Genomic DNA, 14,360 nt, shown 5'->3' on the forward strand with positions numbered 1-14,360 from the left:
GACCACGACAATTCCTACCGCATGTAAATGAACCTGGTGAAATAAAGTCATTCTGATTCTGATTCCAGCACTGGAAGAAACAGTTCCTTTAAATGGAAATCTAAGGTTCAGTCTGGAGGGAGCAGAAATCTATTTCTTTCAAATTAGCTTTGTCTCTGCTAATACCTCGTGATCAGGATCAATCCTTTTCAACAGATTATTGACATTTCAGCATTTCTCGTTTACAACTGTAAAAAAAAAAACTAAAAAAACAGAGGGGGCCGAAGAGGCGGGGGTCTCAGAGACAACGGTGACGTCTCCGCCCTCGAACAAAACGTGCAGAGTTCTGTGACAGATTCCTCTATACTCCGCTGCCTTAATGGGGTCAACAGACCCCTGCTACTCACACTGCCAGCCACCCCCCACTTACCGAAAGGGCACATTCCCCCCAGGAGGGTCACTCAGCCCATCATGGCTGGGAGAGCTCGCAGGCTCGACCCGCCGGGGGCTCTGGAGGTGGACGCCAGTCCTGTCAGAGCCTCTATCCGGGGGCCGGGTGGGAGAGCGGCCACGGCTCCCCGTGACAAAGAGCTTCCAGCAGAGCCCACTTCCCCGCAATCATGTCGGCGCTTCCCCTCTTCGCTTGCGATGAATAATGAATGGCAATTGGAAAGACAAAACAAACCCGCGCAAAGTTCTACATTGCGACGGTACGCACGTCATGATGTGGAAACAAATAATCGGTGGGAGGAGTTATCGGGGGTTTGCCTGGCAGCGATGAGTTATCTTGTCAGTCAGGTCTGGTTCCGCGTTGAAAGTTAATGGCGAGTGACAAGCGCATCACCAGTCGACGGCCGAGGCCAGAGGGAGTGTGCCACAGTGATCATGACCACTCGGCGCACACACACACACAGACACACACATCCAACATTTCATCCAAACAATTCCCTCCCCGCTCCCACACTCATCTTTTGGGAAGAAAACTCACTAAATGCTAAATTTGTAAACCAACCCCCACGCCACCCTCCCTCCCTCCCTCCCTTCTGGGACGACACTTAAACGCTTGCATACCGTTTTCATTTCATCTCTCTGGCTCTGACATTCTCGCTCTATCCTTGAACCCCTTTCCTCACTCCTTCTGTTATCTGAAATAATGTCAGGCCCGCCTTTGAATCTATTCATCAGAGCAGAAAGAAGCTGGCGTTGACATTGATAAAAAAAAAATAATAATAAAAAAAATAAAAATACCATCTGTGCCTTGCAGGGGTAAAGGGAGTGAGAGAGTATGAAAGAAAAAAGAGAGAGGGGCTCCAAATAAAACTGGCTCTGCTGTCTGCCTCTTGTCCCCCTTCGTCAATGCCATTTCAATTGAAAAGCGCAGTGGTAATTAAATTCCAGCAGGGGTTAGGGGCAACTGTGCCGTGCGCTGACAGGGGGGCCGCCCTGACATAAAGATGACACAATTCACGGGGACAGAGGAGGGTGCCGGGCGGAAGGGGAGGGGAGGGGAGGGGGTTGGGGGGGTGACAAATGTCGTTTATTCATATACACTGCCAGACCGCACCACTCAATCTTCATGACATTTAAAAAACAGAAAATGAAATGGAAATGCAAAACTCATAAATCCCAAAATGACCTTTTCCTAAATCAGGGATATTCTAAATGGGCCCACATTGTGTATCTGCAGCGGCTGCAGAATATTTTGTCATGCTGAGAAGGATGAGCTGTTAAGAAAAAAAAAGAATTTGGGAAGGCATGTGTCTGTGTGTGTGTCTGTGTGTGTGTGCGTGTGCGTGCACATGTGTCAGCACAAAGTGAGTGTGACTCACACAAGGACACTTGCTGTTGTTGATCCACATTAGACGCAGTAATCCAAAAGCTCCGGGGGCCACAGGCCTGCCCTTCGCATTTTAGACAGAAACAAACCAGCAGCAATCACTGAATCGATGAGTAAAGCTGAAATTAAATCAATAAATCCAGTTGATCCACAAAGAACCTATCTGTTTTAACTCTTATTCAAAACACTTTTTATTTAAACCAATTTAGAAACTAGAATTAAAAAAAAAAAAAAAAAATTGTAAATACATCAAAACACATCTTTCTTTATTCAAAAAAAAAGCAATGTATGCAGATGATCAGGTTTCATATCATAGTTTCTCTTTATGACATAAACATAGAACTGGAGTTTAATCATGAGTTTTGGGCGACAAATAACAGTGTCCTTTTCATGGATAAAACTGTTTGTTTTTTTTAACGGTCCACTGTAAATAAAAATGACTATGCATTTATTAAGAATCCGTGATCACTGAGCTATGTTTTTAAATGGAGAAATTTTACTGCAATACTAATTATCAAAAATAAAAAAATAAAAAATAAAAAAATAAAAAGTTCCACCCCATCATAAGTAAACGCTTCCACAGTTGCAGAAAGTGCATATAGGACGCCACCTACTGGCCACTTAGAGATAGTGTTTACAGTTTTTATGAACCCAGCATTCACTCCCACAGTTCCTCTTTAAAATTGCACACATTTTATTCAAAGGACAATGGGTCATCAGCCAGAAAAAATTTATTAACAATTTGGAATGATCTTGTTAATAGCTCAAAAAACATTAATCATATAAGATACATTATTTTTTAAAGGATTTTGAAACCAGTTGATGTGTTATTTCAACCTCTTGGTTAAAAAAAAAAAAAAAAGCCAACATCCGTTAAGCTCAGGATCCAATCCGCCTGCAGAGTCACTGCCATCCTGCGGGGGAGGCGTCTTACTTGATCCAATCCAGCCGTCCACAGTGTCTCAGGCTTTTTTTTTTTTTTGTTTGTTGCATCGAGGCCCCGTCTGCATGTGGATGTAATGGATCTCAGTAACAACCTAAAAGTTCCAGGACCTCGTCCTTCACGGAGAGAGCGGAATGTTGCTGCACCCCGGGGCCACCGATGCTCGTTTCCCAGCAGTCAAAGCCACAGTCTTTCAGGTCCTGAATTGTATTCTGGACAATTACAGAGTCGGTTTCTACAAAATAAGGAGAAAAAAAAAAAAAAAAAAAGTCTGGTCAAAATTGGAATTGGGAAAAAAAGGGGAAAAAAAAGATTTCCTTTGATAAAGATTTCAATTATGAGTTTTGGAACAAGAACCTAAATAAAATAAAAACGATACTCATTTAAGTACTTAGTTACCGGAAGATGTAGTCACTGACGGAACATAAGTTGACCAAATAACACTTGGAGAGAGTAAAGATTTATTGGGTCAAGTAGTTAGTACAAGTAATAACTAACTCAAGCACTAGTTACAATGAGCCAACTCTGTGTTGTGTGTTCGATAACTGTTAATAGAATTGTTAAATTGAATGCTAAATTCAGAGATCAATGTCTGAGAATGATGACCTAAGTGCATGTAATCGGTTAATACCCAGCTCTGCAATTTAGTTTGTGGAAGAAGGGCGTATGCCAGCGGTGCCACAAACTGAGCCCAACAAACTGAGCCAGTGTACTGTTTCAGTAATCCTTCAGATATATAAAAACAGGGGGGTCTGCAGTAAGTACCGTCCCTACTAAGGAGGAGGCACATTTACATAACGGTGCTAATGCTACGGAACCTTTAAGACGGCGGATGCAGAGGAAGCTTTTAACCGAATGGAAAACCGCTTCGCCGGGCACCCGCCGCCTAAAATCTAAACGCTGAGGCTCAAAGACTATTTTTAAGGGTCTCGGGGAGTCAACGCCAACAGATGCGTTTACGATTCACAAAGCAGCGCCTGACAAAGCAGATCAACAATATTTGGAAGTCTATGCAGAGGAAGGTGGGCTCGTTGATATTCCGTCGGCTGAGGTGCTGCGGGCGTGAACAAAGACGGACAGGTGCTCCGTCGGTTTTTCCCCCCCTCAAAGAAAGCATCATAAACACTTTCCTCCAAACTAAACCAGAACCCCCCCCAGAGAGCATCCTCACATGCTGCCACTCAGACGCCTTTGTCAGGGAGGGAGAACGAGGCGCCGCTGGAGGAGAATAGAAACAACAGGGGCCCAACGTTTTGAGGATTTCTTGGCATTTCTGGATACGATTCAGCATCATGAAAATCTATTTGCTCCTTTTTTTTTTTTTTTTTTGCTGCTCCTATTTTCTCCTGGATATTTGGGAGAGATTGTGAATTTTTGTGGATCCCTGTTTTATGGTACTAGACATGAGGAAATATTTGTCTATATTTGGATTTTTATTTATCTTTGTTACTTGCCATTTTTTCTTTGGAAATCGGATTTTATTTTTTTTATATGATATTATTTATCTGTCAAGTTATCTTACCTCAACAAATTCCTCGGATGTGAAAATGTACTCGCCAAAATAAACAAATTCTGATTCTGCATGAGAGGGTGTTATTTTACCGGGTCTCAGCAGCGTTATACCGCAGCCGCCGCCCCCGGCGCCCGTCAGCTTGCTGTGGAGGCCTCGCGCCAGCGTGGTGCGGCAGAGGACATCCAGCGCCGGGTGCCCCACGCCCATCACGTCCAGCTGGTGTTGGTTGATGTCAATAAGCTCCTGGGGGGAATATAGCTCATGCTTTTGGACTAAACAAGAAACCACTACGTTAGCAACGTGTAAAGTGGAATTCTGTGGAGTCCAGCGGAGTTGCGTACCTCGAGGACGTTGTAGTGCTCTCCTGTGATTGGCTGACTGGTCATTTCAGACAGAGTTTTCTCACAAGTGCAGGAAATCGCATCTACCGAATCCAGAACGGGGTTCATGATGGAAGGAAACTATGGAAGAAGAAATCCCATAATGAACCAATAAATCACCAGTCTTGCACAGAATACTGACAACATTATGCAATTACTAAATGAAATCACATTAAAGACAGCCCAACTCTGTAAATGTATGCAAACTGCATCACCCATGAAAAGGTTTGTTTACAGTGCTCCGACCCCAACTAGACCGATCTTATACCTGAAACAGAAATATGCACACCTGCTGGTGTCGCCACGGCAACAGCACACTGGGATGCTGTATAAAATTGCCATTTCAAATGTTTTATGAAGGCACTCAAATGTCGAGCCCTGAAGTGTCAGCTGTGCAAAAGCACTGACAGTTGCATTAATTACATTGTCTGGATATAACACGCGGGGGAGGAAGTAACCATTTAGTACCTTGTTAATTTTGTCCTTCACTCCGGCAACAAGTACCTTTGTGCTGCGCGGTACTTTAGTGTTAGTGAGGAGGATTCTCAGCAGCGGCACCCTAGAAGCAAAAATAAACAGAAAGAAATCAAATGGATTAGAGCGTTAATAGAGTGCACGTTTGAGGGACTTTGTGTGTCTCATCCAATCCTTAATTGCTTTGGCAAATATAAATAGTGTTGTTTGTTTTTGTTGCCTCTTTTAATTGCGGCTATTACTTCCCTTGAAAGAGTGAGAGGAAAAAAAAAGAAAAAGAAAAAACTCGAAACCGTTTTACAGTACCTGCTCAACGGTATTATCTTCCCAGATAAAAATCTCAGCATGCCACCTTAACAAAGGGAAATAAACATCACCACAGCTGTATTAACACACTCCGGTGTTTGTTTCGGGGTGTGAAATTAGTGTTTGCCAAACTACAAAGAGGTGAAATACATCTACTTTATCGTGTGGTAATTAAGTGAAGTTGCTACCCCATGTCCCCACGGCGTTGTCGACTCCTGAAGGATTTCCGTGGATGATCATCTCCCCTTGGAACGCCCAACTGTTGATCAGCTCCATGTCCTCTTGACACCACCTACGATAAGACACAGGACGAAACAATCCACGATCTGCCTTACTGATGAAAGAAAAGCCTTTGAAAGCACATTTGCTTCTAAATGTTACTGTGAACGACGGCCCGTGTAAACCACATGCACTGCAACACGAGAGCCTCGGCTCTTGATATGAGGGGGTGACCTGGAGGTCTTGTCCCAGTCCCTCAGAGGAGCAGGTATGGCTCCACTTGTGGCGAGCAGCGCAGCAGCCAGGCAGACAGAGAAGGCAGCACTTGAACCCAGGCCGGCTCCCGTCGGCAATTCCGACCACACGGACACCGTCAAGCTGGGCAAATCTCTAAAAAAATAAAAGAAGAAGAAGAAGAAGAAGAAGAAGAAGAAGAAGAAGAATAGGAACAAGAAGAAGAAAATGGGTTTTGTAAACATAAATAATTTCACAATAGACATGATGGTGCAAGGCTGGGTTAACAGTAAAATCAAATATTCTTACTCCTAGACATGTGAACTTACTCAAAATGGTAAACACAAAAGTATTTTTTCGACCAGGAGGAGCAACGTCTGTATACATGCATGTGCTCAGCTGTCAATGCCTGTCGGGGAAGGAGTATTTGGACACACGGGAGGCTTCTCTAAACTGATTGTACAGCTCCTCTCCCAAGGGAAAAAAAACAAAAACATACCCAGACCTATTAAAGGCTGCAGTGTGGCCCAATCCCTGATTCTCATTAGTATCCATCCAGTCAGTTGCCTTCAACTCTGTGAGCCACATCAGCACGGTATCGGCTCAGATAACACTGAAGCACAGCCTGCAACTCTCCACCGCAGCCTGACGCTTTAGAGATGCCGAACTAATTTACTACCTCTTCCTCTTCTCATCATCATTTTAAGGAGGACATTAGAAATTAAGGAATTAATTAAATAAGATACAGGGAAAACGTGGAAGATACAATATACCACTAGACCGCTGTACCCTAAACACATAGGAAGTCCTAGTTGGAGGGAATATTTTATATTGATCACATCCCCCCCCCCCCCCCCCCCATTCTTCTACGGCGTTTTACATTGAGTTTGAATCCAAGCATTCAAAGTCAATGCAGGTTAATAAGACAAGATCCTGTGCCACATGATTGCGACAGAGTAAATCTATTAACTGGAAATAGTACAGTCCCAGTCAGACAATAGAAAGTTCAAATGTTCCTGTTTCTGCAAAAGAATATCTTGTATGGTCACAATATCTAAAATACATACGAGTCTCCGCATGAAATAAAGGAAATTATTTGGACCACATTTTTCAAATTTTGGTACCAATTTGTATGTATAAAATTGACTAATTTATGTATTTGCTGGTATCCTAATTATTGAATTTACCCGGGAAGATTGTTTAAAGATCTTTTGTACTGTAACACTGTACATTCACGCCTTTATCGAAGTACTTTAAAACAGTGTTCCAGGCAGCTGCTTACAGCCCTGCTTATGTCTGGTGTTAGGTTGGCATGGAAGATTAGTCAGGATCGATTTCCATTTGATCGTGTTTTGCCATCTGAGCAGTGAAGAGTTTTATTTTTTCTGTTGTTAGTGATATTATTTCAGCAATTCTGTTTACTACTTAGTCAATGTTTCAAAGGGAATAGATTCCTTCTCACCCTGATCCAAACAAGGAAAGGTAGATGTAAAGGAAGGCTAAAGTGGCCATGCTGCGAGTATCCGTGTTTCCATTGGTTACACCAACAAAGTCACGCAATCTTGCGACGAGTTCGGCATCCAACAGTTTAATCTCCTCTCGCTTGGCTTTGAAAAGAAAAGGACAATGTGAAATAACGACATATCTGAATTTATCATTGAATTACTTCACACGCTCTGGTCTATTGCATATCATATTTGCTTCAGGGGGCAATGTTGCAATGTTTCAGGGGGAAAACAAATAAACACATGATATATATATATTTTTTGTAAATGCTCTTGGCTAGAGGGTAAACATTGTAAAACCTGTTATGTTTGACTTTAAGTCAAAATCTTACCACAGCAGTGGGGAGCAAGCTGCTTCAGCTCGGACAGGTCCCAGCAGAGGAAAGTGTTAATGTTTGGAAGGTTGATACACACTTTACCAGTGGAATTGGACTTTAGCCATAAATACGTCCTCAGGTTCAAACTCACAGCGAGGGCCACCTGGTGGGACAAGGTCAGCGCATGACACACAGTAGATACCAGATGTTCTCTTTGAATCATCCACCCTACAAGTACAGTGCAGTGAAATGCCAAAAGGGTCAAACTACATGGTTGTAAAAGATGTGTGTGGGTGTATGAATATATGTGTGTGTGTGTGTGTGTGTGTGTGTACAGTGTGGAGCTTTGGAAGGATGGAACCGTGCATGAACACACAGGTTGTATACTGATCTTTTTTTTTTTGGAAGACATAGTAAAATAGTCAACGATCACGACCAGCGGCACTACAACGACTGCGTTATGATTTGTTTCACTCCAACGCGTGCGTCCGGCCTACCTTCCCGTGCACCACCGCATGCTCCCCGTGGAGGATCGCCTTCCCCGGCGCCGACACGACGATCTCCTCCACGAACATCTGTGGGGCGGCGGGCGGCGGGCGTCAGAGCCGCGCGCTGCTAACGCTGGCTGAGGACGATCTCCTCGGTGACACACGACGCGCTCCGCTGAAACGCCCTCTCGACGCCCTTCTACGGTCCCGGCATCCGGGGAAGAGCCGCGGCGGTGGCGTGACGGGCCGGTGCACCGTACCGCGGCAGACTACACGCAGGCCGCCACGCGTACTCTTATCAAAACACAGATCCGGATTAAGGGGCGGGGCCAGCATGGTTTGGCCTTAGGGTAGCCAATCGGCGCCCCGAACGCGCAGCGCATTTTTTCTTATAGACGACCAATCGCCACCCGGTATTCCGAGGCGACCCAGAAGTCGGCGCTGGTGCCATTGGTCGTGCGATCCCCCGAACAATACGGGCTACGCCGAGGGACAAAAAGGGCGGAGGGGGTTTTTCGCGCTCGCCATGGCGTCGTTCGTGGTCAAAGCCTCCCGTGTAGGTTTTGTTTTGCGTACAGCAAAGTGTCTAAACGCGACGTTGACAGGAACCTGTTCTGCCTCCGATAGAAGGTAGTCTTTTTTTTTTATTTTTCTATTATTTCTTCGTTTTGACGGTTATTTTAGCTTGCCAAATATGTGTTTTCAACCACCTGGCAGGGTGCGCATGCTAGTTGTGGACGTGGGCTGCTGTGCTTCACCACAACACAAGACTATTGTACAGCGAAATGTGTTTATTGATATAATTCCATCTCCTAAATGTTGGTATAGTCCCCTACATCGTGTTTAATCGCGTTGTAAACGAGATTATAATCCATGCACCTCCCAACAGATACTGCACTAAAGGAGACAGCAGGGTGCCCAAAATATACACCAAAACTGGAGATAAAGGTAACTTGTAATCAGGCGCGTTAAAATGCCTTTAACTGTGTTTAAAATTGTAATCTTTAGTGGATCTCACTTTGCTTCCCTTCAGGTTTCTCAAGTACATTCACAGGAGAAAGGAGACCCAAAGAAGACCATGTGTTTGATGCGTTAGGAACTACAGATGAATTGTCTTCAGCCATAGGGTATTTGATGTACTACTCATATCAGCATTTTATACTCGTTATATTTATGTATGTTGTCTGACTTTTGCCGGCTTGCAGTCTGTGGTGGTTCAACTAAGACCTACCCCCGGAAAAATCTAGCAGTAACACCTTGATCACTCATTACAGCTTGGCACGAGAGTTCTGCATTGATAAAGGTCATACATTCACCTATCAGCTGGACAAGGTCAGATTTTTCTTTTTATTTTACTGCTGAAAAAACTTCCCCCCCATAACACTTATTTTTATCCAGCAGATACAGTGTGTTTTACAAGATGTTGGATCAAATATTGCCACTCCTCGGTCATCTGCAAGAGAAAAACACATAAGTATTGTTTTTGTGGGATGTCAAACAATAATTCTATTGATTGTAAATTAATTTAGTTGACCTAATCTTACTTTTTTTTTTTTTTTAATCAGACAAAACAAAGTTTACACCTCAGCCGATTGCAGATCTGGAAACTTGGATTGATAAATTCACAGATGAACTTCCACCGTTGACCAACTTCATACTTCCTGTAGGTTCCTATCAGATATCATTGTTATTTATTTCAGCCCAGTCTGTCACGATGACCAATAACACTTTATTTCATCACATCATACAGTCAGGAGGAAAGAGCAGTGCAGCTCTGCATGTTGCTCGGACAGTCTGCCGTAGAGCAGAGCGCAGGTTGGTATGACAAGGTTTCAATATAGTCCAAATAAGTCAGTTTTATTTATCGGCCCAATGGATTTTCAGTTTTCTGTTCTCGTTTCAGTGTTGCTCCTATTGTGCGGTCAGGTGAAGCAGATCCAGAAGTCGCAAAATTTTTGAACAGGTAGTCGCATTGCAAAATTAAGCGTTTGTACACTTATAGGTTTGCAGGATTTCAAGATTGTCTTTTCCCAACAGGTTGAGTGACTACCTGTTCACTGTAGCCAGATATGCAGCGATGAAAGAGGGCAATGAAGAGAAAATCTACAAACGGCCTGAATAACAAGATCCAGCCTTGAAGAGCACTCGACTATCTGTTCATGTGATAATCAGACAGAATGCTTGTTTGCATTGAAACTGTGAAATTATTTAATTGTTTGCTACTATATTCTCATAAAAAATTTGAGTAACTTAAACATCAGCTTTTTTTTCTTCATCATCAGAATCATGGCTATATACATTGAGACAATTGGAATAATGCTGTTTCTCATGCAATCTAAGATGCTGCCAAAGAGTTTGACTGGGGGGGTGGGGGAGGAGTCTGACTTTAAAAACAGGCTAATAAGATATCAATAGCCCAAATGTCAAATTTTAATTTTGCTTGCTTCCTAAGAGGTATTCCATATTTAAAATGGAAGACTTAATTGGAAAAATGGGACTTTCCCGGCTAGACTTCCCTGTATTCCAAAGGGTTTTGTTACCATCTGTTTGTCTTTCTCTAATGTATTCAAATGTCAGGGCTCAGATTATAGCCAGAGCTGGAGACATTACTGATTTCTTCCCATGTGGCTCGCGTCACAGGAGCTGGCACCAGCCTTGGCTCTTCTGGGAGAGAGTGCTGGCCCATGTCATTAGTGACAGATTGCGGTCTTCATAGGGTGGATAACGTAGATAAGTGACACACTCGAACCGTGTGCCTCTTAGCAGGCATGATTTCCTGTGAGAGAAGGTGTCAAAGCTGTTGCGCCCATGGTAGGAACCCATCCCACTGGCTCCTGTCGAGTTAGAAGTGAAACAGAGTTGACATATTGCAGGCTGTATCCCCCACCTCTCAGCTCGGCACAATTGGCAGTCTAATTTATCAGCCCTTATTTATTATGGTGCATGGCAGTAACTTACCAACTCCGCCGAACGGCAAGACCACCATGAGACTTTGCAAGATGCTGTCATTGGAGCAAAAACTTCCACTTGAGGTCTCACTCATGAGCCTTGAGATGACCTGCATTGCCAATATTATATAGAATATTACGAAATTCCGATGATTAGATGTAATATGAATTTTGTACAAGTCATGCAATGAACTCTGAATGGATAAAAATTATTTTCACCTTGCTGTTGCTTGAGTAAGCGTACAAACACAGAGGTTTCTCTTGCTTATTAATAAAGGCAATTGCATCATCAACGTTGTTTATGTCCAGAATTGGAAGAACTGGGCCAAACACTTCATGTTGCATGATGGGGTCGGATTCCATCACCTCTGTGAGAATTGTCGGGGCTTCAGACAAAATCAAAATGTTAAGTGACAGTTACGTATTGCACCACCACATATCGTACCATAAAACGCATTCAAATAAATCGGCCATAAAAATTACCTATATATTTCTGTGCTTCAATCACCTGCCCACCCACAGCCAACTTGCCAGATCTCCACAGCAAGTCTCTCGTGCGGTTGAAGCTTTCGAGATTCACCATGCGGCCAAAGCTCCTGGACTCTTGAGGATCAGTGCCGTAGAACTGCAAGAGGCAGCACTTTAGGGCGTGGACCAGCCGTGCTTTGACGTCCACATGGCACAGGATGTAGTCAGGAGCAACCAAGCTCTGCCCGGCGTTGTGGAAGCGCGCCCAGGCAATGCGTTGGGCTGCAGTAGAGATGTCACATTGCTGGTCTACGTAACAAGGGTTCTTGCCGCTAAGAACCAGCGTTATTGGAGTGAGTGTGCGAGCCGCTGCCTGAGCAACTCTGCTCCCCTCTTCTCGGTTCCCTACGGTGGGACAGTTTTATTCAACACATTGGGAGCGTTTCAAAGTTAGGAAATACCAATCATTTAAGTGTGATCTATATTTACCTATAAAGAAGACATGATCAAATTTGAGTTCCACTACATCGGCCAAGTTATTCATACCAGCAAGAATCACATGGAAGCACTCCTAATAAAAGAATAATTGAACACAGATGACATTTATTCAACACAGTGCTCACACCATTAAGCTACAGAAGCTCTTGACTTGCTGAGTGCAACACTGACCTACTAATGACTGCAGTTCCGAGCAGCAAGATGCAATTCAATCCAATTTCAAAGAAAGAGTCTTCCACCGTCAAGACTTTTTACTACTTACATTGTCAAGATATGAGGGGATGAGGCGGTGCAACAGCTCCGCTGTGTGGGGGGTGTGCTCAGATGGGTTGATTATTGCACAGTTTCCTATGGACATCAACACAGCGTTTTAATACTTTCAGGGAATGGGGGATGCTTAAAAACATTTGAATGACTAAAGGTTTCTCATTGCACCTGCTGCAATAGCGCCGACAAGTGGCACCAAACACAGCTGGACAGGACTGGACCAGGCCCCCACGATGAACACCACCCCAAGCGGCTCGTTCACAACCACACACTCATCCAATGTGGTGGACTACACCAATCACAAACGGACAAACTGAGTTAATAATAAAAACAAGTTGCAGCACGGTCATGCGACACTGTGAAGTTAGTACTGAGTTACAATGCAGGGCAACTTTAATCTTAAAATTGGAACAAGCCACTGAAGTTCTAATCTGATTTGTCAAAGTCTACACAATGCATTGCTTTGTGGCCGGGAGACGGAATGTTCTCCCTGAAAGGTTTAAACCATGAGGAATCCAAACAATGTTAAGAGGATGTGGACTATAATACATTTGCAAAACACACCCGTTCATCTCACCAGGTTTCTTTCCACATGCTGTGGCTGCATCCACTTCTTGAGATTGTTAATAGCGTGAAGAGCCTCGTTTTTTACGAGGATGAGCTCCGACACAACTGTCTCGAAACGTGGCTGGGTACAAACAAAAGCACAAGCTCCAAATCAATGGGGCAGTACGGCAACAAAAAATTTAAGCATTACTTTCAACAATTTAAATTGGCAATTAATCTGATAATATGACATTTTAAATCTTTAGCAAACATGCAGCACTAGTGATAAGTGATCAGAGCGCCGATGCTTTATCCCACACCTTATGGAGGTCCCTTCCAAGAGCTTCCACAAAGTCACACTCATGTTCCACCAGCATCTGCACAACAGCCTCCAGCTGAGCAAGTCTGAAGCTTTCCTTGATGGGACGTCCGGCTTGGAAGGCGGCCTTGGCCCTCTTCAGCAGCTCCCCACACTCCAAAAGATAAGTCCTTAGACAAGGCTCCCCCAGCCTGGTTCTGAAAGAGAGAACAACGCTGTGTTTATACTAGGAGGCATTTTATAAATCTATGACAAGCTGCGTCTTCAGAATATGATGATCCATGTGTTGCATCCATCGCCACCTTCTACAAGTTAAGCGGCCATTCCTTTGACAAGCATAACATGCCCTCACTTTTCCACTCATGTTTTCTCTGCAGAGTTGGTCTCCCTAAATAGACCGAGTGCACGGTCAAGCCGATAGTCAAAGTTAGAAACGAGGTGTTGAGAACATGCCCCACTAGTAGAGAGGATAGTGACATTCCTCATCCAGCCAATCAGGGTATGGACATCAAGAAAGCTAGAAAATACAGTCACGACAACGGAATATTTTAAATTGAAGGGACATAATAATAATGATCATTACAGTATGTAATTAGAATCCTTAGTAGTTCATTTTAGTTCATTTTATATTATATTTCAAAATAGTTTATATTTATTGTAGTTTTTATATGCATAATTTAGGAAACTATGCATGTAAAATGTATTAGTATAGGAGTAAAACATATGAAATTATTGTTTATTAAATATTTTATGATTATGATTATTAGGTTCAGGGGTTATAATGTGGCGTTATAAATAATTGAATGTGAACAAAATTAAGATAATTACATGACGATAAATAATATATTTTCGGGTGTACAGTCATAAAAACAACAAAGCCGGCGCTTTTACCAAATAAAATAAGTTACTGTACTAACCTAACCTCCGAATTAGAAATAGAACCGGCGCGTCCCAACGGTGACGCGCGGCGCACACGCGTCGGTGAGACGCGGCAGGACCAGTTGACGCGTCCCGTTCCACTCACCTCCGCAGTGTTTTGAACCACTGCGCTGGGGAAGGGCTGGCAGCAGTACTCATGGTAATATATATATATATTTAAAAAAATACTAATAATAAAAA

At 43.4% G+C, this 14,360-nt stretch overlaps 3 protein-coding genes across 4 annotated transcripts; 1 reads left to right on the forward strand and 2 right to left on the reverse strand.

The window, feature by feature from the left end:
* Positions 1–2,216: 2,216 nt before the first annotated feature.
* mvk (mevalonate kinase) lies at positions 2,217–8,498 on the reverse strand. The gene is made up of 10 exons (XM_080003856.1): positions 8,205–8,498; positions 7,723–7,870; positions 7,348–7,492; positions 5,886–6,041; positions 5,621–5,724; positions 5,433–5,478; positions 5,121–5,211; positions 4,614–4,733; positions 4,362–4,515; positions 2,217–2,994 (listed from the first exon to the last, which is right to left on the reverse strand). The coding sequence occupies exons 1-10, from the start codon at positions 8,280–8,282 to the stop codon at positions 2,843–2,845; spliced, it is 1,194 nt and encodes a 397-aa protein (XP_079859982.1). The 5' UTR covers positions 8,283–8,498; the 3' UTR covers positions 2,217–2,842.
* A 192-nt stretch (positions 8,499–8,690) lies between these two features.
* mmab (metabolism of cobalamin associated B) lies at positions 8,691–10,444 on the forward strand. Of its 2 annotated transcripts, none has more exons than XM_080003858.1 (9): positions 8,691–8,825; positions 9,085–9,143; positions 9,229–9,322; positions 9,470–9,527; positions 9,594–9,669; positions 9,761–9,858; positions 9,946–10,010; positions 10,099–10,158; positions 10,233–10,444. In XM_080003858.1, exons 1-9 carry the CDS (start codon positions 8,722–8,724, stop codon positions 10,315–10,317), a joined length of 699 nt encoding a protein of 232 aa, XP_079859984.1. In that variant the 5' UTR covers positions 8,691–8,721; the 3' UTR covers positions 10,318–10,444. The 2 variants fall into 2 exon arrangements, with proteins under 2 accessions (XP_079859984.1, XP_079859985.1); XM_080003859.1 differs by having other exon boundaries at positions 9,597–9,669.
* Positions 10,445–10,519: 75 nt separating this feature from the next.
* Positions 10,520–14,318, reverse strand: aldh3b4 (aldehyde dehydrogenase 3 family, member B4; the record flags this gene model as incomplete). Its single annotated transcript, XM_080003855.1, has 10 exons — positions 10,520–11,029; positions 11,154–11,253; positions 11,363–11,529; positions 11,627–12,016; positions 12,101–12,182; positions 12,372–12,457; positions 12,545–12,665; positions 12,954–13,064; positions 13,243–13,438; positions 14,266–14,318. 10 exons carry the CDS (start codon positions 14,316–14,318, stop codon positions 10,830–10,832), a joined length of 1,506 nt encoding a protein of 501 aa, XP_079859981.1. The 3' UTR covers positions 10,520–10,829.
* Positions 14,319–14,360: the final 42 nt, after the last annotated feature.

Source organism: Zeus faber, assembly GCF_960531495.2.
Source record: "Zeus faber genome assembly, chromosome: 7".
Taxonomy (NCBI): Eukaryota; Metazoa; Chordata; class Actinopteri; order Zeiformes; family Zeidae; genus Zeus; species Zeus faber.

Excerpts from the sequence above, each read along its gene's own strand:
- mvk (XM_080003856.1), bottom strand. The coding sequence starts at position 8,282 with ATGTTCGTGGAGGAGATCGTCGTGTCGGCGCCGGGGAAGGCGATCCTC. Across the intron at positions 6,042-7,347 it reads CTTTCCTTGTTTGGATCAGG|AGATTTGCCCAGCTTGACGG; the intron begins GTGAGAAGGAAT and ends TTATTTTTTTAG. Across the intron at positions 2,995-4,361 it reads TATAACGCTGCTGAGACCCG|AAACCGACTCTGTAATTGTC; the intron begins GTAAAATAACAC and ends CTTATTTTGTAG.
- mmab (XM_080003858.1), top strand. The coding sequence starts at position 8,722 with ATGGCGTCGTTCGTGGTCAAAGCCTCCCGTGTAGGTTTTGTTTTGCGT. Across the intron at positions 8,826-9,084 it reads TGTTCTGCCTCCGATAGAAG|ATACTGCACTAAAGGAGACA; the intron begins GTAGTCTTTTTT and ends ACCTCCCAACAG. Across the intron at positions 9,528-9,593 it reads TCACCTATCAGCTGGACAAG|CAGATACAGTGTGTTTTACA; the intron begins GTCAGATTTTTC and ends ATTTTTATCCAG.